At 38.7% G+C, this 25,961-nt stretch overlaps 1 protein-coding gene across 1 annotated transcript in view; it reads right to left on the reverse strand.

Annotated features, from left to right (window-relative positions):
- Positions 1 to 25,153, reverse strand: part of IFT81 (intraflagellar transport 81) — a 35,314-nt gene extending 10,161 nt beyond the window's left edge. Inside the window, exons 1-10 of the mRNA XM_065739184.1 lie at positions 24,972 to 25,153; positions 24,091 to 24,194; positions 23,286 to 23,466; positions 20,510 to 20,599; positions 19,368 to 19,433; positions 18,939 to 19,049; positions 17,448 to 17,532; positions 10,853 to 11,020; positions 9,497 to 9,588; positions 7,453 to 7,599 (exon numbers count right to left, since the gene is read on the reverse strand). Coding sequence (XP_065595256.1) covers positions 7,453 to 7,599; positions 9,497 to 9,588; positions 10,853 to 11,020; positions 17,448 to 17,532; positions 18,939 to 19,049; positions 19,368 to 19,433; positions 20,510 to 20,599; positions 23,286 to 23,466; positions 24,091 to 24,194; positions 24,972 to 25,115 — 1,188 coding nt within the window. The 5' untranslated portion in view covers positions 25,116 to 25,153. The remainder of the gene's footprint in view (positions 1 to 7,452; positions 7,600 to 9,496; positions 9,589 to 10,852; positions 11,021 to 17,447; positions 17,533 to 18,938; positions 19,050 to 19,367; positions 19,434 to 20,509; positions 20,600 to 23,285; positions 23,467 to 24,090; positions 24,195 to 24,971) is intronic.
- Between the last annotated feature and the right edge of the window lie 808 nt (positions 25,154 to 25,961).

Consider the following 25,961-nt stretch of genomic DNA (forward strand, 5'->3'; position numbering starts at 1 on the left):
GAATTTACAGTTTTATTAAAGACCAAGCAAAAATAATTCACATCCGTACAGCTAAACAACATCAGAATCCACGTGTGCTCGATTTGCAAGATGAAAAATCAGATGTCGAAACAAACATGTCGTGCTTTTCTTTGCCTGAATATTTTCCATCTGTCAAACAGGCATAGCTCCTGGAGCTGCCAGTCACAGCTCAGAACTGCACTCAGATCCAGCGATGGAAAACAAAATTTATTAGTGTAGATGCTGCAAGAACAGGCTTCAGAGTGCTCCTCACAGAGGAGCGTTCAGCACGTGCAGAGTGAGCAAACGACACGGCCAGGAGGAAACAGGAGCCCCTCCACCACAAGTTTAGACTCAAACATAAAAGAACTCAGATATTACATTTGGGTTTTTTTCCTTCCTGCAAAGTTATGCCACTCTCCCTTCTATAGGAGGGATCCAAAAAACCAATGAGACCACAGCCTAAGAACCCCCAGAGTAACTGTATGTTCTATAAAAAGTGTCCTGGGCAAAATGCCCAAAATGAAATCAACCCTGTTCATCTGCCATCCTGTGCAATATCTAGGCCAAAGCTGCTTCTCTCTTGCTATGCTCCACAACTATTTTTAAAGCCAAAAGCTATAAACGTTTTTGGTGAAAGAACAAACCCACAAATTACTCAATGTGCTCTATGCAGATTGGACTATGTGTGGTTCAGAATACCATTTTACACTGTGTGTGTGCTACCTAGGACAAGGATAGACAAGGTCACCTAATCCACAGCACTGTGCAGCAGAGGCAGTCCTCTTACAGTCGTACTGTCACTGTTATATTATTGGCACACTTCGTATAATATAACCAGAATGAATTATTTTTCATAGCAGATTCATCTATACCCTCCTATCTAACACAAACAACTGTTTTTTTTTTCTTCTGTATTGTTTAGATAGCACCAAGTTCTGTGTGATTTTCAAGACAGAGTATAAATAGCATCTCTCCAATTATTTAAGAGAAGCAATCTTCTGTCTTGATGGAGCAGATCCAGAGAGGTTTCATTTGATCAGTGGAATACAGTAAAGTGTGTTGGATGAAATTTATTGTGTGTGCGACCACATAGACCAATCAAATCTGAATAATCTGTCAGTTTATGCCAGGATGAAAAACAAACCATGGTTCTCCTCACTTTTATAACTACTTTTAAAGTCTTGAAAATAATTTGAGTGGGAGGTAGAGAATCTGCATATTCAGTGCTCAAAGCATAATGCATCTTACAATGGAAGTCAAAGGATTTTGTTGATTCAAGAACCGATTCCACCGATGCTCCATTATGAGTTGATTAAGTTAAGGCTGTACAGTAACAATTTCATCCGAAGTGAACTACAAGCTGCTCACGTTGTCAAGTGAAATCTATTCCCTTTAGGAGATAGATGCCTGTCTTTCATCACAATCTCTGGCTTTTAAAAAGCAAACAGGTTTTCATGTAATTTTTTTTTGCCACAAATGAGGTGAAACGGTATAAACAGCAGTAGCAAAACGATTGTATCTGTAGAAATCAATCACCAGTTTGGCACAAGTTTCAAAAGAATTCACCTTCTCCAAATGCAGCACAGATTAGCCCCTGAAAATCTCACTAACTGAAGCCTTCCTTAGATGCAGAGCCAAATTCGGAGCTGGAGCTGTTAGGCTTAACTCCAGTTAACTCAGCAGCTGGTAGGGATCTTCTGGCACAGCTAGGTTTCTCCAGTCTAAAAGCTGAGAATCGTACTGAAGATTTCCGAAAACTATAAATAAGCCTCTAGCAAAATCCCAGTGCCTTCATTTCTCTAAGCACAGCTTCTGAAACTTTGTGCATCTCATGCTCCCAACTATATATAGATGAAGAAAATCAAGCCCTTAAAATGCTATGCAAGATTGGATTTTACTGCTGCAAAAGGTATTTTAAACACAACGAAGAACCGAAGGAAGAAAAACTGCCTAGCCACATCACTTCAACCACCCAAAAGGAATCCATTTCTGACCAACAGCATTTTCCCACAGACAAGGTCAACTGCTCCCTGCACAGGAACAGCAGGCTCAACCTACAGAGTTCCCATGGATCCATCAGCACTCACAGTAATGCACCATTCAAGGCTATGTCCACCAGCAAGCTTTCCTTTCTCAAGCACCCTAACACAAATAGTTATTTAAGTTTCGAAGATGAAATGACTGGACAGGAACCAAATGCTGGCACTGACTTAGCAGTTAAAGTAAACAAGCCTGTGGGCTCATTTGCTAGCTGAGCCAGAGCCCCCTGAGATATAAAAGCGATCCAAACGAAAGCAAAGAAAGATTATGCTTTTCCACTGAGCTATTTTTATGGGAGACTGTAACATAAAAAGCTTGGAATCTAGACCATGAAGCAGAGTGAATGAAAGCAGGACTCTGATGTCTTAGAAGGTCCCAAACACACAGGTAGCTCACATCCCTGGGCAGATTTCTCATACCATGTTCCATTTTTATTGAAAAACCCACCAGTGCCAGTACATTACACTTCTTCACTTATTACAGGCTGAAAGTGATTGCTATTGCCTTGTTATAACTCTAGATATGACAAAACTGAATTGCAGCAATGAAAATGGCTTTTCCAGAATCATCCCAAGTCCAACTGTTGACCCCCTTCCCCAGGCAAGAACACGAGCACGCTGACCCCATGCTTCAGTGCATTGCTGAGCTGAGATCAAAGCCCAGCTCCTCTCATGCTCACTCCTAACTCCTCCCTTCAGTCTCCTGAAATCCAGATTTCACCCCCTGAGAAATTTTCACAAGGTTCTTAGTCTATGATGATCACTGAAGGAGAAAATGGATAAGCTTGTCTACCAGAAAGAACAAATCCCTGATTAATCACTCACTTCTGTGTCAACCTCATGAAATACTGTTTTGTGGATTGCCATATCAATCTGATTATATTACAGTAATCAAAATATTCTTCACAAGAAATTACTACAGAAAATAAAGTATTAATTGTAAAAAAAAATATATAAAACTTTTCCTTCTGAGATGCAGAATCCAAAGGTTTCAAAGTTTTTTTAATAGAATTATTTGCATAACCACAGTAATTGCAGAAAATCTTTGCTGATTGGTTTTGTTTCTATTAAGAATTAAGGAGCAGATGTTTTAGTTTTTAACTAGACCAATTAATGGCATACAGACTGTCCCAAAGCTTTAAGACTCAGTTCAGGAATCATGACATTATTTCAATAAAATGATCGTGACACTATTTCAATAAAACTATTTTTAAGAGGTTTTAAAACTGAGCTAGTGTTGCCACTGTTGGATGTGGTTAATAACTCACGTAAAAGAGGGCTAAACTTGTAACAGACCCAACTGCTATCATCTCAACTAAGTGAAAAGAAGGTATCCTACAACCTTGTTGGGCAGATCAATTAGGAAAATTCTTCATTAGCCTTGAGTAGGATTTCTCTTCTAGGACTGTTTGCTTCTGGTGTACCATTATTAAGAAGTTAGACCAATCAGAATATTTTTAATGAAAAACCATTCTCAGTTATCGCTGAAAATGCACAGATCAATACAACTGATGATTTATTCATCCTAGTGGGTGCTGAAAGAGCGTTCAGTTCTGTGAAGCTATATTTTATGTCTGAATCACTGCATACATTTGGCTTAAATGATGGTTAACTTCTTACAGCAAAAAGCTTCTGGCTCCTGTAAGAATCCTACGAAGTCTCTGCTTTTGTTCTCACAACTTCATTGCCATCAACTCCCAGTTCCATGCTGAAGGAGCTTTTGACAGACAGCAGTTTAACTGCACCTAGAACCTTAATGCAAATTTAAGATGGTAAACTTGCAGGATAATCTACCCTGGGTCCTGACTGAAACCATTTCATGGCCAAGTAGTGAGCTCCTTATGGTTTCTTAAAGATCTGCCTCCCTAGCCCTCCCAGGGCTCAGTAACTGCTTACTGTAGATTCAGATTGACTCAATCATTTTAGAGGAGAAGTGACAAGATCTGCAATCCAAGACTTTGCTGTCTCTGTTCTCTAAGTGCATCAATCTCTGTCTTTACTGTTATACCAGGGTGCAATTAGGCATGGTAGGCATCTGTATAAAGACTGAACTACTTACGTAAATTAAGATGCAAACCTCACATACCTGCTAACAAACAGCTAAGTCTGTCCATACCACATGCTCAAAAACATTAGTGACTGTAGCTATGCACTGCTATGATACTATTCTATTCTGAAACCTGGGGAAAGTCTAGGCTCTTGGGGCCCTATACTGAACTCTGAAAAGTACAATGTGTTGTGTAAAGAGCTAAAAATATCACAGCTTTACCTAGGATCACTTGTAATTGAACCATCTAGCCTTCTAAGTGTCAACATTTGATTCCCTAATTTTCAGGATCTGACAGCTGCAGCTAGGTGCCTGCCAACTTTGCCCCACGTCCATTGTGCTTTGTTTGAAGTACTTAAAAAGATTTCATAATCACTGAAGCAGGCAATTTATTCCTACCTTTTCTGCATTTGATGTAAATGAGTTGGTTATTCCCTGCTGTTTCTTCTAAGTTCTGTGTAGCTGTGCAAACTCTCAAACCAACTGGAATGCTATAACATTCTTTCTTATGATTAGAGAAGAAAGCAAAACACTAGCACCTAAAAACATAAGCCAGGATTGACCTTTTGGTGAATGAAGTGCAAAGATGACCTCCACTGAAGTTCTGAATACTGGTATGGGAGCATAAGTTAAGAAGGCACTAATTCTTTGACTGCTTGTGAGTGCTATGATGTAAGAGGACACAGGTAGACGAAAAGATGAGAAATGGGTGAGAAAACTATTTCACTGCTGTGCTTAGATAAGTTAGATGTGGCAGCATTAAAAGCCTGTTCTGAGCTTAAGATAGCAAAACTTTCTTCCTTTTTTGAAAATGGGGGAAATAAATGCAAAATGTGTGGGACTACATCATGAAGGTATAAAAGAAGCTCTCAGTTGTCAAAGAGTGGAATGTGAAGGTTGAATCTACAACCTCTTCCTGCCCTCACTGACCATATGTATTGCAGTAGTGACTCACCATTACATTAATCTAATTTCCTTTAGCATTGGCTCAAGCTGGAGTAATAAAGCAGAGAAAACAAATGTAAAGGCATATCGTACTAGAAACAAGTCTATAGTCTAGGTGAGCGATGAACAGAGACTTACTGATGAAAGATAACCTGCTCACTTCACTTCTGCTTCATCACCTCTTCCCTGAGGACCTATTTCCATTATACGCATATATACACACACATATATACACATACCCACACAACACAGCTTATGAACTAATAAACAGGAACAGAGCACTGTATAATGCTGGCTTCCTTCCTTTGGCCAACATACAGAAAGTATTTCACAGAACAGGAAACAGTTCTTACGAAACTCAAACACTTCTGAACTGAGCTGACATTTTGCCCAAAGCACTCCATCATTTCTTCTGCACTCATCAACGTGAGGACTTGAAAATATTTCAAAAATCAAACATAGAACACATCTGAACAAAAGGAATGCAGGTTATGTTCAAAACAGGTAATGTCTTCCTTCTGTCTTGAGCCTCTTCCTCATGGCAGACAATTAACTTGAATTTTTCATCCTTAAGCCTTTAGACTAAATGCTTCCCTCCTGCCTTGCTCTGTTTAAGGTACTGTTGATAAGAGTATGATGTCTTCACTCAGAACATCCATTATTTCTTACCTTACAGTGTATTTACAGATAATGTAAAGCATATGTTGCTGTCTCTGTAATGCATTCTTGTCAATTAATTTCTTTCCCATCACAGAAACACAGATTGTCTGCTTTCTATTTTTACTTTGAAAGCTGTCAACGATTCTAGCCAAGTGCTCACTGAGGATAAAAATCTGAGGTGGAGAGAAGTCTAATCCACTGGTGTTGTTATTACTGCTACCAACGGAACGCCATGAATGCCTATTGTCATCATGGTAAGAGAAAGCTGGAGCTTAATTCTTCAAAGAGTTACTCAAGACTTGTAGCACGAGTTAATTTCACTGGAATCTACAGATACTCTCGTTCTAAACATAACCCTGGACAGAAAGTGTTGTGTTATTGCTTATACCTTTGGTTTTCATCTAGATTTACTGAACGGGAGACAGGCAAGAAGGCAAGAGGAACTTGCATACGTTCCAGGAAGTCTTTATGCATGAGTGTACACAAACACATATTCCCATACTTAATTCACTCTGTAAGACTCCTTTAAAACAAAACTGATATTTGTGGAACAGGCATGTCCTATGGGATCAGGAAGGGAGTTCCTTCTACAAAGGGCGTTGACTGTATTGAGCAGTATGTAAAAAAAGCACAGAAACAGACAAAGAAAGAGTGTTACTCTCGATAAAGTTATGGCAGTGCAAATTAACACAGCAACAACTAAAACACCAGTGTGTTATCAACATTACTCTCATTTGAAATCCAAAATACAACACCTTGCCAGTTACTAGGAAGAAAATTAACTCTATCCCAGCTGAAACCAGGATATATTCTAATTCAGAATATGATGCAGCTCATGTCTTTCCTTAGGGAATTTGCCTTTAAGTACACTTAGTAGGCTTCTTCCAAAGTGAGAAAAATTATTGTCTTAAGAACAGCCAATTTATTTTGCTGACAAGCCATTGTCCAGCTGCAGCAGCCTTACTCTTTGCAAATGTCTGAAGAAGAAAAAGCTGCTTTAGTAAGTACAGCTTCAAATGTAATTTTGTCTGAGAAGACTGTGAGTCAAAGTCTGTGTTACACAAACTTCAGGTGGTCTACAAAAAAATATTTCTGAAGTAAAAGCTTTTGCAGGTAGTAAATACCAAAGTATTACATGCACTTCTGATAACTGCTGCTGCTGTGGTTTATGATCAGATAGTAACATAGCAGACTTTTATTACACACTGACTGAAATACAACTGATAGTCATGACTTATCACTTGAAGTCCTAAGCCTCCCATTAGTCTCGCTGACTTTTGTAGTTGGTTGAAGTTATCATCATACCACTGTGATAATATTGACATTATTTTGACTCAAAGCTCTGGAATGTTAAAACAGCCCAACAGTAAGTCCTCATATGCCTTGCAACTTATTAGGTTGAATGTGAATCATTTAAATTAATAATCTGAACTTAGTATAAATCAAGTACTTTAAAAAGTGCTGTTAAATATCAGAAAGCATTGGACAGCACTGTACTATCTGCGCTTCAAAAATGTCTTCAAACCCACTGTTTGTCGTCCAATTTTAATTTAACATGGATAAAAAAAATACCAGAACTCAGCCTGTTGCAACGCTGAGGCCACATAGTTTGACACCATATACAAGAATGGATGAGAAACAGCAGAAGCAGTTACTGCAGTGTGAAATTAAAAGGAAATTCCAAGTTAACTACAACAACAAAATCAATCCACCTCTTACAAATTTCTTCTTCCTCACAGGCACTGTTACATCACCCACCTCATCCCCTTTCAGAACTTCAGAGCCATCTAACTCATGGGCCTGGTTTGTCTTCTGTATCATCTCCCTTTCTGTGCTGGACATCTCTTCTTTAGCAGCCTGCAGTTCTTCTGCCTTGGCTTCTTTCTTCCGGGAAATTATAGATGCCTGAAGGAAAATTAGAAACATACATGGACACAAACTAAAAACTGCATTTGCTTTGCCTTGTTTAACCATTAACAAAACAAAAACATGAAAACTGAAATTACATTTATACTGCAGGAAATTCATTTTCATTAGCAATTGTGAACACATTTCTTTGCAAAGAAAAAAAAACCAACCAACAGATTACACAATTACACAGTGGGTTAAACCACAGCTTCTTTAAAGTAGATTGCCAATTCCCAACTTCCTTCAGTATGGCCGAGATTTCAGCCATGCCCCTTTGTTCCTCAGATTCACGCTGATGCATTTTACATTTTGGATATGTTTCTTCACCTCCTTTTTCATTTTTGTTAAAGAAAAGGGATGCATTTTGGGAGCTCCATTTAATCTACTTATTCCCTTTCTGTGCATATGTAAGACACATCAACATGGTTTAACTGGAAAGACATCCAAGATTTCACAAATGTCATAATACAGATTTTTATAACTCCAACCTACTCCAGCCTACAGAAATATGTTACACTAAGCAGAACTTAGCCTCTGAATCTTGGCAAACAGCTAAAAGACAATGAATAAAGCAGAAAAGTACAGAAATATTGTAGATCATAGACTATTTCATTAATTTTTTTAGTCTTTATTTTTTTAGAAGATAAAGCATTAAAAAATAACATTTTGTACCAGGCAGAATATTTACTAGTACCTAACATTAGACAAAGTTCATTAAGAAGATAAATATACATTAGCTCAGAAAAATAAAGCACTGTCATCTTGCCAAAGTATATTTTTACATAACACAACACGGGAATTCACTTGTATGCACCTGAATCTGGATGCACTGTTGGTTACTTTGTACAAAAGGAAAAACTTCAGTAAAAGTACAGCAAAACACACTGGGATGCTTTTGCTACATTCAGAGGAGCAGCTTTATTTCTAAGAACATCTAACAGAATTCTGGAGGGGTCAGCTCAGCTCTTTGCTCCATGAGATATCTGCAGTGACCAACTGTACTGCAATATACATGATCATTCCTGTGAAGCAGAAGCAAGTCCTCAGAAGAACAAAGCAAAGACCACTGTATGCCTTCCACTCACAGCAGCAATCTGAACTCCTTGAGCACCACTGAGCACTGCTATAGCAGTCCTAGGTACCAGCACATTGGGTACCAGGCATATTTAACATATTTTATGTGACTGAACTGTTGCATATATTTTAATCACAATTTTTTCCTATCACTCATATATTTTACCTACGCCTTTTTATTTTTTTAAGCTTTCACCACAAATATCATTATGGAAATCTTCAATAAAAATCAGCAGCTATACAGGTTTGGCTGGAAAAGAAACCACATGTTTCTGTGTAAGCTGTAGAAGTCTCAGATTTCATCAATCCGTTTTATAACTTCTGAATTTACTAAGACTAGACCACACAGCCTATTTTACAGAGAAACGTTTTTATAGCCTCCTCAGGATGAAATACATATATATATATATAAATTCAAAGAATGCCTTCTTAACAGATGTAAAAGGAAAAGCAGCATGTGGTCAAACACAAGTGAGTACTATGACTGAAAGCAAGCTCTGCATCCAGCACACGTGCTGCCTTGTAAGAATCTGTCCACAGCTGGAGATTTACCAAAATAGCTCTTCCCAAGCGATTCTCCAGTTACTGTCATGCAGCTGACGTGTGACACCTCGGACAGCAACTGACAAACTCACTAGCACGACTGAAAGCAATTGTTTCACTAAGCCTCAAGCACACCATTTGTTTAGTTTTTGTCTTGCATTATCATTTATTCCTACAGATTTTTGCTTTGATAAGTTAAAGGTCAGTATGTACAACAATCAGTGGCTGAAATTGCTCCACTGCTTCTGCTTAGAACAAAACAACTTTTTTTCCTTACCTGTTGGCGATACATGGAAAATTTACTATCAATTGGCTCATACTTCATCATTCTTTTCTCGATAAGCTGATTTATTTGTGCATTCACTTCATCTATCTGCAAAAAAGAGCAGAAAAATAGGGGAATAGGAGCTTTATTTCTTTGTCTTCTCCAAGAACTGAACGCTTTGCAAACCAGATTAACAACCCAGTTACAAGGAAATACTGCCAGCTCCATTTTCAGAATAGAGGAAAGAAAAGAACACAAAAAACTCAATGAGTTACTCAGTACTGGCCAGGAAAAGGCTGGGTTTTTGATTTCCAGTTCTGTGCCTTTATGATAAGGCAGGAGCATGACATTTGCCCTGAAAATGAAGTAAACTGGTATACATGGACCAAAAAAAAAAATAAAATCAGTGAACTGGTACATAAAGACAGAAAAAAGAAGACTGATGATGCCATATACTGTGTGACAATGTGCTTTTACCAGCATTAACAAACACTTCTATTCACTTAACCATTCATCAGAGTTCTAAAGAAGAGCAGATAAAAACTAAGAGACACCAAGTTTTACCAGTGCTTTTAAGAGTCACAGCCACCACATTGCATCTCTGTGGTACTCACATTTTGTTGCCACAAAATGCACCTGGTTGTCCACAGGCTCAAATTGCTGATCTTCATTGTAGCTGAAACTTTAAAGCCCACTGCATCTGGAAACTAATAAACACCTACACCAGTGCACTGATTCCAGCTACCTCAGTTCTGACTTAATGCTAACACTGGGACTCTCATCAGCCATGGAAACCACAGCCCTAGCAACCTTCCTTTAATTCTCTGCTAACTAGATGACTGCTGATAAGCAAGCTGTGTAAATATATGCTAAAATCTAATGAAGTCAAAACGAAGTGCAGGTACAGAGCAGGACACTGCCCCAACATTACTCTGAGTAACAGCTGAGTACTTTGAAAGCTAAGTATTTCAAATAAAGCTTTGTTCACCATGTCACAAGCACTCTTCTTACATTGTCATAAACTCCCTTGATGACAGTGAAAGTTTAAAACACGCTAAAACTGAAAAGATGAGAAATCAAACCTTTAATGAGGAACTGATCTCTCTGCTCATACCATAGCAAATTGCTAACACAATTTTCTAAATAGCATTTGAGGATACGATGGGTTTTGTGGTGTTTTTTTTTTCTTTTTTACTTACCTAAGGAGCTTGCATTTAGTGAGTAACACAACTTCTTTTACAACTGAAGAGGTGTTCCTTTGGGAATCAAACCTTTTCTCAAGGATGTTAAGTAGGCACAGGAGAACTGCAATATGCACAAACTCTAGAGCACGCTTTGAAACACAAATTAAGTGTCACTTTGGTCAACTTACCTTGCTTTCGAGTACATTGAGATCTGATTGACCCATAGCTGGCTCTGCAACTACCTTTTGTAGGAAATATACTGATTTCTTCTTACTTTCAAGCTCTCTAGGTATTTTTTCAGTAGCCAGGTATGAATTGAAATTTATCTCCTCTTCCAGTTTCTTCATTAAACCTTAAGAAGAAATTAAATCAATGTGTGTCTATGAAGAAAGTAATGTAGAGGATAATTAAGTTCCATTTCCTCAACACACTGAAATGTTTAACAGCAGATTACAATAACAACAGCCCAATGCTTGAATCTTCCTCTCAAAACTCAAATTAACAAATAGTTACTTGATTCAGCTTTTTAATCTGGATGTTAAACAAAACAAGTTGCATTACACTTAATAGATATATGTTAGAGATACTGGTGGGTAATAACTCCTCAGTATATTCTTTTAGTCAATAAAACAAGTAAAATCTCTCCCTGTACAAAAGCCTAGATGAATCAGATACAAAATTCAACACACAACACTGACAGAGAACCATTAACACCTTAATAACACCATTAACATGCACACCTTGCACACATCAAGACATTACATCATTGCACTGTGATACTTTTTTGCTGTTATGAATTACATTCTTTCAAAACGCAAATGTTGATGGCAAAAATTTGGTGTCTTATGTGTGCACAGAGTGAGGGACAGCACAGCATGTCAGAGCCGTGCTGCCTTGCTCAGGGCTCCTCTGAAGCTTGTATCCCTCAGAACTTCCCTGACTGGAGCAGGGGAGCAATTCTACCCATAGATTACACAGGTCATTGTTTCATGTGAATTACATCATCCGCAGACAGAAATTATCTCAGCGTGAATCCTTTATCTGTGTCTCAAAATAGAACAAAGATCTTAATTTGGCCAACCTCCTGTAAGGCCTGTTATGTCCTTGGAAATTCTCCCTTAAAATAAAACTTCTTTGTTCTAATTTCGTATCTAAAAAAGGCCTTACAACGAGCAGAATTAAATGTATGCACACTGTAAGAGTCTTCTGCATCAAAAAATGCCTCTCTAAATAACAGATGATTTTTTTCTTTTAAGAACAAATGCTCAATCTTGAGACAGTATATTGAATGCCCATTCAAAATACTCAGTTCAGTATATTGTGAACATTGAAAACAAAAATAGATTTTAAAAAGACGAGAAGAAATTGCTGTGTAACGTCAAAAATTCTATTGAGAAAAGCAATCACCTACCTGATGCACCAGCCTGATTCACACTGCACAAAACCATGCTTATAATGACTTTGCCCTTACTGGGTAGAGTAGTTTAGCCTCTATTACAAATAATTTATTTATAAACACAGATAAGAACAATACATAGCTAGAAAAATGTGACAGAATAAAACCAAATTGCTATTTAAATTACATTACACAGCAGTCTGCTGACAACAGATAGTTTAGTGCAATTACTCCTCCAAGACACCTGTACTGAGGGCTGTGCTAAGATTTGGAAGTTACACATCAGTCTAGAGTGGGAAGAGGTATTTCAGAATATTTTTCATGACCAAAATGACTAACAGGTAAGTACCCTGGGTACTTACGGGGGGTGTATGGTTGGTTAGTTGTTGTTCTGGTACTTTTTTTTATCTGTTTGTTTTCTTGGTTGTTGTGTTGGCTGTTTTTTTTTCTTGAGAACATGGAATTGCCACGAAATGCAAAGCAAAACAAGGAGTGCCAAATCTCTGTCTGTCTTTCTCCACAGAAAGAAAGAAAGAAAAGCTTGAATACAGAGATACAACAACGGAGCTGATGCTGCTGAAACAGAGATGAAAGGATGCAAGTCAAAAACAGAGCTTATGGCTCTCAGGCTAAAGGGTCTGCTGACCACATCACCGACTGATGAAAGGAGAAGGATGGAACAAAGTGAAATACAAGCCTCAGAAAAGGGGGCCCCATTATTTCCCATCTCTTTACCGAGAGGACCAGACACAGTACTGACAGATCCTCCTCACTCTCTGATCTCAGCTTAGATTGGAAGGAAAGTTACTTGGTTTGGCTGCCAGAGAGGAAAAGAGCCATACTTAGCTCTTGAGAAAGCCTCAAGAATGAGAAGAAAGAAAATAGACCCTAGGGAAAGCAGCACTCCTAACAAAATAAAGTCAACCCAAACTAAAACTGAGCAGGAATCCCTCTTTTCCAGGGGTTCACTTCATTGAAAGACAGCACTGCCATGAACTCTTTTCCCCTTTGTGGGCAGGTTATCTTGTGCAGAATAGCTTCAATATTTGTTTCAGAACAGACAGCACACTTACTGTGTGTATGCAGGAGCCATTATGTGCTGGGCACTACAGCTAGACTCTAAGAAACATGCAGGGACTTACTGGGAGAGAACACCAATCCACCCCTGAGGATGCCCACCTCTTTCTTCCAAGAGAACTGACTTTCAGTCTTCCTCAGCCCACTGACGAGCTGTGCAGGAAGGACTACACTTTAATGTCTCACTAGAAATCTACCACCTCTGCAAATGCAGCAAAGCTTCCCACGTACACCATGAGCTGAATTATCACCTCAGAACTAGGAACATAACTCCCCAGTGGATATTTATAACCAAGAACTTTGGTGTGGAAATCAAAGTGATATCGATTAAATTATCCTGATACTTAATAGTCATATTTTAATCAGCTAATTTCTTGTTTTCCAGCCTTCCTCTTAGATGGGTAAAAGAATAAAACAAGTGCACGTATAACGTATCTATCCTTTCTTATCCTTCTACAGCTTTCTTATAAAGCGTGCTTAAATGTTATTACAGATCTGACACTTAAACTCATGAAACAACCGTGCCTGAACAACCACTTCTGAAAACAGATTTGAAAACAGAAGGGACTATTGACTTCACTAGGTAAAACCTTGATTGGTATCTTGATTTGTTTCTCCAATAACCCGAGAGCTATTACCAACTTACTTCAAACACTGCCTGGTTCTCCATCACACAATGAAGCAAATTAAAACCTGACATCTTGATGAGGAAGACACGATAATCCCTCAGGACTAATGCAGTTCTTTCCTAAATACTTCTGGAGATATTTTTCCTCCTGTATGATTTGACACATGGAGAAGTAACTACCTAAGAGCTATTTCTGCTGCTCAACAGAACCTTAAAAAACAAATACACAGCAGCTCTTTTAAGAATTTTTTTTCTCAGTGAAAGACATTTTTTTTCCCCTCAAATTCCCAGGACAGAGGAAAGAAAAGCAAGCATACTTTAAATTTTCCATTACACATATAAGCCCTGTTTTTAATGTTTTAGCATTCACTTATGGTTACAAAATCTACATACGTAAGCTGCAGAGAAAGGCTGGCTCTGTGCCCTAGGGCTATTTTGGCAAGGTTCTGCCAACCTTACACGTGAAGAGCTATTAACAGCAATTCCTCATGTTTTCCATTCTATTTTATTATTATTGCAAAAAGTGAGATGGGAGAAAGACTTTCTTAGTGCTTGCTCAGTCATGTAGGAAAGAAGCAGGTTTCCCTGCATAATTCTTCTAATAGATGTAAACCCGATCTACTTTGTACTTTGTAGGCTCCTACTTCTTTTCCCTCTGTGAGCTACCAATTAGGCATTCCATATCAAAAACATCTGCAACACTAATTTAATCAATTAAATAAAGAAAGCTGCCTGCCAACCCCTCAAACACTTTGTTTAGTATCACACAGGAAGGCTATGACAAAGGCAGGTGTAGAATGGACTTCCAAGTGGCATTCTCTTGCTAATCAAAGCCTTTACTTCCCTGTTTGCATTCACCCCCTACAAATGAGTACTGAAGTGATTCAGTTTGCAGCTTCCAGTGATACCACTTCCAATTTCCCTGTATTAAACAGAGTTCTAGGACATGGACACATTAACAGATAACGATTACATCCATCAATATCTCCTTGAAAAACTACACAGCTTCCCCTAACTTCCCCTACACAGTATGCTACCCACGTTAGAATTATCACCGTGGTCCTTTGAAATCTAACTTCTCAACACTCTTCCCCAATTCTAGAAGTAACAATGCTTCTGTCCCATTTCCTGGTCTAACACAAGGTCTTCCAAATAACGTATTATATTTCTAACAGTAAATAAACTATTAACCATAAGCTCCATTTTTTTGTCATAGCTAATGTAGACATATGCTAACTCCACATTAATGACACTTATAAGTACGGGTTGGTTGCATTCCTTGAAGAGTTACTTTGCATTTCTTCAAAGAACATCATCCTAAGTTAATTACGAGATGAAGTAATCGAAGCAGCATGTACCCATAACACATATAAAAATCTTCTACTTATTAACAACAGCTTTTATCAATGTATCTTGCTTTGGAAGTAAAAACAGGCTAGTTATTAAAAACAGAAGAAAATTATTGTAAGAAAAAGCATCAGACTTGCAGTGAAAATCCACAACTACCAAACAGCCCTTGAATCGTCAGCATACAAGCTATACTGATGCAAGTAGGCAGCTGAGATACAAAACTGGAGCCAAAGGGAATTTAAAAAAATAAATAGTGACAACTGCAGACCAATAAAGCTTTTAAAAGAAATGAAACCCTATTCAATATGCTGTGGTCAAATAATTTCAATTAAAAAAAAAAAAAGAAAAAGAAATCAACAGTTGGCATTCTGTAATTGCTACTATAGGCAGTGTCCTTGTAACTATTGTGGGGAAAAGCAATTAAATTACAAAGCTAAGCCCTGAAGTCTTTGGGCAAAATTTCAACACAAGTTTTCTTAAATCATGACTCCAAGCTTTTCTTCAGAACATCTAAATACTTTTTTTTCCCTGTAAGTAAGGCTCAAGATAAAGGTATTAAAAACGTTCACTTCATTCACATCTGAGCGATCAAATGACATATTTACTGACTTTTTATTATGTTACCTTTGCTTCTGTGAACTGAAACCACCTAATTCCCACAGGCCTTAAAAATACCCTACAAACTGAAACAGAAACGTTGACATAGCTTTGCTGTATAAACTCTCAGACAGCTACTGCAAAAATGGAACAGTTATAGAATTCACCACAGGTTCTTTAAAGATAGTCCAGATACTCCTTTAGTTTCATTTGTGGATCAGTGGCTGATGAACACTGTAAAGAAATAAAGACAACTTTCAAAGTAGTAATACCACAATGTGCTGTTGACTATGAAAAATCCTCTCTCAAAACAACTGCCAAAATGCTTCTGTGATGCAGCTGAAATACCAAATGTACCTGAGAAGGCAGGACAATGAATTACTTTGCTAAATTTAAATCTAAATACACAGACTCTATCATTTGGGAAAGAATTTATACAGATAACAAAAAGCATTCTAACACACTTTTTACCACAGCAACTCTGTCAGTGCAAAGGCTCTGGAAAAAAAAACATTCTGAGTCCTAACTTCATACTCCCATCCTCCATATGGTACAGTACTCTGTATAAATCATCCCCAATGACAGTATAAACAGCACATAAAGCTTCTATCAATCCTGTGATGTAGTACTGATAACCAATTGAGGTCACATGCATCAGAAACACTGAACCCTACACAGACTCAGACTAATATAACTATGTATTTCCTTCAGAAACATAGACGTAGAATTGTAGACTTTGGAGACAGTAAGTTATGCATTTATCTATTATATATCATTCCCTCCTACCCAGTATTTCTATAAATGATCGATAAGTACAATTTTACTCTACAAGGAGTATAATTAATTTTGTTAGTATGATTTGTAGACTGAGATATGACTGAAAATGAGCAGAAGCAGTCTTGCCATTCTTAATGTAATACGACACACAACTAAATTAGCTACAGTCACATCATGAGAAGAAACTATTTTATATAAATACTATAGATGGAATATATAGATTTATATGTTAATATATTAAATACCTGGTATGTACATCTATAAACATATAAAATATAATCATAATCAAGTGTGCATATATACGTATGTAAAATCCATTCTCTATACAAAGCTTAACTATGAAGTGGCTTTGGTTTTGTTACCATACAAAACTACAACAGAAACTTGCACTACAACACGAAACAGGCCTTAAAGCTCTACAAATGAATGTTATATTAAAAAACCCAAAAACAACAACCACCACCAAACAAGTCTACACCAAATAAAACACAGTATTCCATGTATTTGTACATTCATTGAGATGAAGCAGTTATTTCCCTGATCCCCAACTGGAAATACAAAAGACACAAAACTTCACAGCATCGAAACTCTGCCTTTTCTAAGAGGTTTCTGCTTTTTCATTCTCTTCTAGTTCCAGCTGTTTTTTCTCTTGCATCATATTATAAATAATTTTCAGTACTTAACTGGCTTAAGATTTTAAGAATAGACCTCAAAAACAAGACTGAGGTATCTCATCATCTTCCTTTATGACCATCTCCCTGACTTTTTATAGCAAGGCACACGCACCTTTAGGAACTCCAGCACGTGCCTTTAGAATTTATTTCTTCCATTAGCTCCTCTCTAGTTCACATATGCTTTTTGGCACTACCACATTATTAAGAATCACACAGTTTTAATTTCATTTCTCACAGAAAAGAAGTGTAAACCTCCCAAACATTACATATTACTACTTACTTTCAGGTTTTGAATCCACTACTGCATGATGCATCTCTTTCAGCTGCAGCTGTGTTCTTTGCAGTCTCTGCTCTGCATGGAATAACTTTGGAGAGAAAATTGGACATGCATAATCTCATTCCTTTGAAATGCATTTCCAAGTAACTAAAGCAAAAGAATATCACAAAGAATCCCCAGAACAAAAAATGGTAGCTACCAGCTTCTGGTACAAGGAAATGTGCCAAATCAATTTTTCAACAATTGGCCTGGATTTACTTATTCTTTACCATTAATTAAGAAAAGTATTGTACTCCCATGTAGTATTTTCTCTATAGCAGAAATTCGTTATACAATTTTTAAGCAAATATTCAAGTGGCTTAAACATCAGAAGAACAGCAAAAAAAAAACAGAGCCAGGATTGCAGCAGAAAACTTTCTTTATGCTGCAACTCTCAGAAGGCAGCTGAGCTATCACAGTAATCCACTATTCTATCGCTGAGACAAGTGGAAAACACATGAAAAAGCTGCCAAACAACAGCAGCCAGGTGAATAGTATTTCTACTACTTAGAGAAATCACAGAATTGTAGGGGTTGGAAGGGACCTCTGGAGATCAACAAGTCCAATCCCGTGCCAAAGCAGTTCCCTAGCCCAGGCTGCACAGGTAGGTGTCCAGGTGGATCTTGAACGTCTTCAGAGGAGGAGACCCCAGAACCTCTCTGTGCCAGTGCTCCATCGCCCTCACTGTGAAGAAGTTCCCACACAGGCGCCTCCTGCTCCTTAGATATTTATAGATGTTTATTTATTTGAAAGCCTTCTGATTCACATTGATTCCAAATCTGTATATTGTCTGTAATACTAGGAATCTGAGTTTTGCTCTTTCTAAAGCAGCATTGAAGTTCATATTCTATTTGAAATCAACAGAATTTAGTGAGGTGATACGGCAGGCTGGCGTGGGAACACGCAACACAGCTTAGGAATAAAATCTATCCCTATATTCAGATGCAATCTGCTTCCAGTATTTACTAGGACATCACATCACCTTTGTGAGACCTGGGGACCAAAACCCCAAGGTTGCTCCTGAAAACAAATTCCCCCTGCGTGGTTCCACAGCAAAAAGCGAAGGTACTTGTTATGTTACTGAGCCTATGAAATCTTAGTGCAAGTGCACAGAGATACAATCAAACTAAGGAAACGTTTGCTCACTACCATAAATATAATGACCTCTCTTTGAGTGCTCCCACAGTAAGTCATGGAACACTTCCTAGGATTGCAAAATGATGATGTCAGGGGCAGCTGAGGCTGCCAAATATCTCAAATGAGATGTTCAAAACTTGTAGCATCAAGCCTCTTCCTTTAAGACATATACAGATATTTGTATTTTAATAGGAATTAATTTTCTGATGTTGTAAGAAACTCTGCTCTGTTTTTTTTCCTGATGTATACTTCTTTACATGCACAATCACCAGACAGATATCAAAAACTCTTTTAAGAGGTACACTTTTATGGCAATACCTGATTTTTTTGTTCTTGTTTCTGATGAGCCAAAGATTCTTCTCTCTCTTTTTCTAAGCGAAGCTGTCTTGCTATTTCAAGCATTCGTTGATGATTTTGTACTGTCTCCACCTACAGTAAGTGGATAAATAGTGCATGTTACTGTCAGATAGTTGAGAAATACATGGAAGAGATCATATGTCTAACAAACCCACTTAGCACTTCCTTTCCATACATGTTACTACTCAGAAATGACAGCAAAGTACTGGACTCAAGATTCTTAAAAGCCCTGGACTAACGCCTAGGGAGATTCCCTGTAGGTCAATTAGTTATTTGACTCCTTCCTAGACACGCAGTATGTTTATTCTAATCCTTGTTTGCATTCCAAAATCAGAGTTGCAAGCCAAGGATTATGACACTGAAATGTAACAGTGTTACTTCTCTTATTACCCTCTTCTTAAGACGCTCTACTCTTTTGATGAGTTGATCTTTTTCCTCTTCCATTGCACTTATATCCTAAACAGCAGCAAAAACAGACAAAGAAATGTTAATTTATTTACTGTATAGTGCAGATTGAACTTCACTCTGTACAAATTATAGTGAAAAGCAGAATTATTCTCTGAATACACTGAAGCAGTTATAACTTTATCAATTCACGATTAGAATATCCAGGATTCCAGTCTATTTCATCCCCTCTACTTCTTCCTCAGTTTCCACTCTCTGCATCCTTCAGTATTAATGTAAGCATTTAAAATAAAAGCAGGTGTATTTCTCTAAAAAATAATAAAAAGAAACCCTACACCCCACAAACAGAAACAACCAAGCAAAATAATCAGCATGAATTCAACATCTGATACAATTACATATTTGATCTTAAATCTTTCCACCATTACCCACTTCCTGACAATCTGCATGAAGTTGCATAGAAGTCATACTTGCTGACACTTTTCCCATTTAAATTGTGTTAAAATAAATAATTTATGTTTCTGAAACATGTATTCAATTATCCTTCTTTAATCCTGCTTTATGACAACAGGACACCATACATTAACAACTATGAGAGAAAAGGAACTCAATTATCAGTTTAGGCCTTATCTCAACATTTGCTTAACTTGATTGTATGTCTTAATGGAAAGCTGGATTCATGCTCAGACATTTTGCTGAAACAGGACAAATATCTTTACTAACACTTTAGTCACATAGGAACACCACTTTTGTTTACTTATGTACTTAATTCGTTCAACCTCTGAAATTATTACCCTATATCAGTAAAGTTCAAGGCTTGATATCAGTTTGTGGTCACAGAAAAAGAGCTCTAATATTTGAAAATCATGCTGAACACAATCTTGGCAGCCTCCCTTCCCCATCTGCTTCAGAAGGCCCAGTTCTAAGCATAAGCAAGGACTTTCTGTTTGCCAACAAAGAACAGTTTCAAAAAGGCAACCGAGTGCCCATCAGCTCTGACCTCCACAACGTACACACTACAGTGAGTCCACAAAACCAAAAAAAGTAGAAACAACATTCAAAAACAAATAAATAAAAACAAAAACAAAATTCTACTTAGAAATGATGCAATTTTGTCCTATTTTTACCCTTCTTATTTCTGCAGTAGATAAACCAGATGTTTTGAGCTGCTCGCACTCCTTATGTAGGTTTTTAAATGCTTCCATCAGTTCTTCATACTAAAAAATGAGAGAAAAATATGCAGAATGAGCTCTATGGCTGAGAGCTTTGATGCCAACATGTTGCTTTACTATTAAGAAAGTAAACATAGACACAGAAACATTGTAAAAACAAGAATTAAATGGATTTTTCACCACTAAAGTTTACAAACTTAGAAAGCAGAAGTAAAAAATGGTAGTGAACTATCTTCCATTTGAAGTTAATAGTTCCATTTCTTCAGCATTTTAACCTCTTCTCTTGTAATAAGCAATGTAGTTTCAAAACAGGAAGATGTTAGCTGAAAGGGACAATGCTACATCAACTATTCTCCCTTACTATAGACCTGTATACACCCCATGAGTAAACTTATCAGGCTAAAAAGAGAGAGCTGGGTCTAACAAGATGCATAAGCTAGGCAATGGAGCTCGAGATTAGGGCACTGACTTTCTCTCCAGTAAAGCAATCCAAGAGCACACCTGACTTAAGATGTGAGAAAGTTTCACCATATTGCATAATCATGCCCTGGGTATATTATAGAGATTGATACACGTAGTTAGGCTTTTAGGAAGAAGTAGACAGTGTGCTACCTCCATACCAGTACATTACCCACCAGTACTCTTCAACTGCGAGGCAGTGTGAAAGTCTGTGTGGGTAGAGAAATAACAGGGGACAGAAAAAGTTTAGAAATATGGATGGGAAATAAATTTAGATTCAACTTGAAGAAACGCAGGCTGAGATACAGGGAAGAATAATCTCCACAGAAACAGACATTGAATGAGATGGAGAAATCTAAACAGAAAATATCATTTTTTACTTCCTGGAAAGAGCAATTGATATGACTGTTGAACATCAAACAGCAACAGCGAAGGCCAGGTCAAACAGAGATGACATTTCTGAGAGGCGAAGCAGCAACCCTCTCCTATAAAACCCTGAGGAACCAGCACCTGAAATAGTCCTTTTGTTTCTGGTTGTTTCAGTACCAGGCACACTAGGGCAAACTGGATTGAATAAAAAAAAAAAAAACTGCAGTAAAATGGCCACTGAGAAAAAGATTACATAATCAAGAAGAGCTTGACTAAATAACAAATAAAGGTATGATTAGAAGGTACACACAGGCTGGGTAATGAAAAATGAGTGAAAAAAAGAACAAGTAAAAACACAACTGCCTTGTAGACATCTATGTATTATAGAAGCACTTCAACAAATAACAAAAGAGCAAGTTAACTGGGAGCATCTGCATTTATTGCTGATGTCCAGAAGCTTTCCTTTGTACCCCTTCTTTACCTCTTTCAAAAAGATGAGTTTAGAGAGTCTCTTCCTCATTAGGACACAACATTTAAACCCAATGGCAAAACTCAAACATGGGCACAGCACAGTTTGCCAAACCAGAAAAAAGGGGAAGTTTCCCCACGTTCACTGAAAAAAAGGCATTCTCTGCAGCTGGGCCACACACCTGAAACAACTGACACACACTCAAATGACCAAACAAAGCCCAGGTTTCAGCAGCAGGAGGAGTGATTCCTGGCTCCTGGGAGCAACTCACTGAAGACTGGCCAATCAGATTTTTCCCTAAATTTGATTACTTTTAAAATTATACACAGCAATCAATTTGATGTCCAAATCACAAAACTGGAGAAGTGGCAGGTATTCTGAGAAACTTGTTTAAATAATCTGCAGTGCATGTGAACTTGATTCTATACGCCCATAAAACTCGCTCATGTTTCTAAGATCTCCAGAATTTCATATTTGAAATGTTTCTATTAAAATGCACCATCACATGCCTGCCTGCATAAATAGTTTAGGCTAAATTCTTTAATTCATTAGTATCTAAATATTTTCATGGTAATGCTGTGTTACATAAAGGCACTCTATTACCCCAGCTTCTGTTCTGAGTTAAATCAGAAGGGCATTCATTTAATAAGATGGTTTTATTACTGCAATCCCAAAAAGGAATGCATCTTACGTAATGGAAACAATGGAGATGGATATTTATACACATTGGGACTGTGACATACTGAGAAAACTTACAACCAGCATTCCTTTCTCTCCTTCCTACTCTGCTTAGTTATTCAAAGTTATACATCAGACCTTGCTAGTGGTGTCAAAAAAGAAAATCAGTCAAGTTATAGAGCTTCGCTTTGCTGGCGCACAGCTAATAAGCAAAGATTCCTGTTATGAACATTCACACACACTGTGATCTGCAAGCAACTACATAGGGCAAAAAGCAGAGAAAACTGGGCCAAAATAAATACGTACCTCAGATAACACAGGTGTAAAAACGTAATAACACTGATATAAATGTTAGGGGCTGAATATTATTGCCAGCAGTTTTTCTACATAATGTTTTCCAAACAGATCTGAAGTGGTAATTTGTAAAGTTAAAAATATCCATGTTAGAGTTCACAGAAAGTAAAGAAGTGTTATAAGAAGAAAGTATATTTCTAAGCCAGCATGAAAATGAAGGTTATTGAGCACATAGTATTTTAATTTAATGCTACCTCTTACTAAACAATTTCATGTTTATTGGAAGAATGGTGGTCAAAACATAAACTTTATGAATAACTGTGTACCCTTGATTCCAGCATGCTCTTGTCATAACTCTTTTGAACATTAATCTCAACAGTAACTCCTCAATTTGTGGATCCATTCTTCTATTGGCACTTTAGCTAATTAACATAAAATGTTGGCATTCATGAACAATACTACCTGTTTGTTGATGTCAGCCACGGTATCATCTTGTAGGAACTCCACTGGCACTTCTAGTTTTACTAAGAAACGAGCCAGATAAGCCCTTTTCTTGAGTTCATTGGTTCTCTGAAGAAGCCAGTGTAAGACAGGATGAATTACAGGTTTGCTTCCTGTAACTAACCCTTGGCGAAATACACTCCTATTCAAAAACAACAACAAAAAAAAGGATCACCTACTATCAATAAATCTCAAACGAAAGAACGCTGGCTGGAAACAATTTGCAGTGTTTTGACATTCCCATTCCACTTCCCTAATGGTTTTCTTAATGCAGTTAATAGAGAAAGCAGTCATGGTGCCAGTTTGCTATTTACGATCCTGATTCTGCTACCCTGAAGCAGACAGAAACCCCGTAACAAAACAAAACGATAAAGCCTGCAAAAACAATTCATCCTTTACAGCAATGTTCTTCGGAAAAAGAGAACAGTGAGGGAAAAGTGCAGGTTTTCGGGATTACTGCCTGGCACTGGAGGGTGGCAATGCAGTCTGAAGGGGCTGGGGGCAGGAGTGACCCTGCCATGCAGGCGGCACCCTCTCCTGGCAGACTCCGCAATAGCAGCTGCTGCATCCTGGCCCCGGGGCTGCCCCACACTGCGGGAGCCTCGTGCTGCCATCCCAGCGCCGCACCCCAGGACGACAAAACAGGAGCTCTTTATGTTACACATGTCCACTTGAATGGTCAAGGTCAAGAATACAAAAAACACTCAACGGTTGTTACATAAAAGCTGTAGGCTTTGCCAGGACTTATGGATCAAAAGATACTTACAGGTCTGTTACATTTCCTGGAGGTTTGTATTTAAGGATACCAAGGAGAGTCAACATTCTTTTTGCTGTATTCTCCGGCAGCTCCTCTCTAATGTCAACAGCATGCTACATAGTTTGAAACATACAAAGGTCCAGCGTTTGTTCAAGTCATTTTAATTAACTAGTGACATTAAAAGAATTGACTTCATTCACTTACCATATGTCAGTGAAGTGAGTTCCACACAGAACATATACATATCATCAAGTTTTGACATCTTTAAAATACCTTTCTCCTATACATGTATTCAGGTAATTTTATTCTAGGCTTAAGTTCTCCCTGCTCATAGGACCTCATCTACACAGAAGAACAAATCACTTTCAAATCTTACCCCAGCAGAGCACATAACTCTGCACCTCAGGTACACAAGTGATCCCTTCTGGTCTCACACCTTTGGTAGTGCCAGTGTAAGGGGAGTCAATAACTCAGTTACCAAGTGCAAATGAGAAACAACTCTTGCTAAGCTCCTGCACTGTGTATGTGAGCAAGACATAGCCTGACTTTTGACTCAAGAATAGAGTTGTTGCCAGTCTGAACCGATCTAAGCTCTCCATCTTGATTCCCAAGTTAAAAGATAAAGTCATCAGTCTCTGGTGGACCAGGATCCAGTATCCCAAGCCCAAGAAACATTTGTTCACAAAAAACTTGCAGGTACATAGACACAAAGGATTCTTGTCAGGCACATTTATTTCCAGGAAGACTCATACAAACTATTTTGGTAAACCAAACATGCCACAAAGTTACACTGTGCCGTAAATAAAAGCATTCCGTGCCATTTTTGTGACAAGCCAATTTAAGATGCTGGCAGTCACCCAGGTCCGAGCACCTCTGATTGCCCTCCTTACCTTCGGGTCAATCTCCCCCAGCACGTCACTGAGCAGCTGCAACAGCTGCACGGACTCTAAGGAGTCAAAGGTGATTAAATTGTAGTTCTTCCTGAAGGGCTCCTGATTGAGCTTCTCAACAATGAACTGGATTTGGTCACTCATGGTTGCGTCCCGGATAAACCTCTGCAGAAGAACCGGACGAGATGCCACGAGGCCTCAGCGGCGCCGGGGCAGCACAGCGGCCTTCAGCTGGCACTAGGCTCGGCCGGCCAGCCCCTCACACCTGAGAGGGCTACGAAAACCCTACAGAGAGGGCGGAGGAGCACGGCCGAACTCCCAGCCGAGCCCGCTCGGGGCCACCCCCGCGCCGTGAGGTAACGGAGCGGGGCCGCCGGGGCCTTCACCCCCGACTCGCGCCTTCAGGTTACCCTGGTAACGGTTGCCAGGCCCGGTGATGACGTCACTTCCGGCGTGCCACGCGGACTGCAGCTGGAGGAGCGCGCGCATGCGTAGAGTGGCGCGGGGAGCTCTGCGGAGGGGCGGGAACAGAATGGCGTCGGTGGGTTTGTGGGGAGAGGGAATCCGCCCCCTCCTCACCTCACGCTGCCTGGGGCGAGGCAGCCTGCCCCGAGTTCCCCACAGCATGGCCACCCCAGCGCAGTGTGAGCCCGGGGGAGCTCGGTGTGTCCCCTGCAGTGTACATGCTATATGGCAGTGTTCTGTGCGGTCTTCACAGCGCAGCACTCTATAGCGGCAAGGAACGGCAGCCATGGGGTTCACGTATAGGTTTTGGATTTTAGAGCCCCTGCTTTACAGGTCGCTATCTGGCTTGTCTTAGAAACCCACGTGAGTTCACAGATGATGGAGTGAAGCATGCAGTGAGTCATTAAATTGGTGCCAATTGAAATGCACGGGTTGTATGTCACTGCAGGATTTTATTCAGTAAGCAGCAATCATAAATGTAATACTTTGCAATTCTAAACAACGTGTCGATCTTGGATTAGCTCT

Source organism: Cyrtonyx montezumae, unplaced genomic scaffold (genome assembly GCF_038088225.1).
Source record: "Cyrtonyx montezumae isolate F1298 unplaced genomic scaffold, pur_monq_1.0 scaffold_23, whole genome shotgun sequence".
Lineage (NCBI taxonomy): Eukaryota > Metazoa > Chordata > Aves > Galliformes > Odontophoridae > Cyrtonyx > Cyrtonyx montezumae.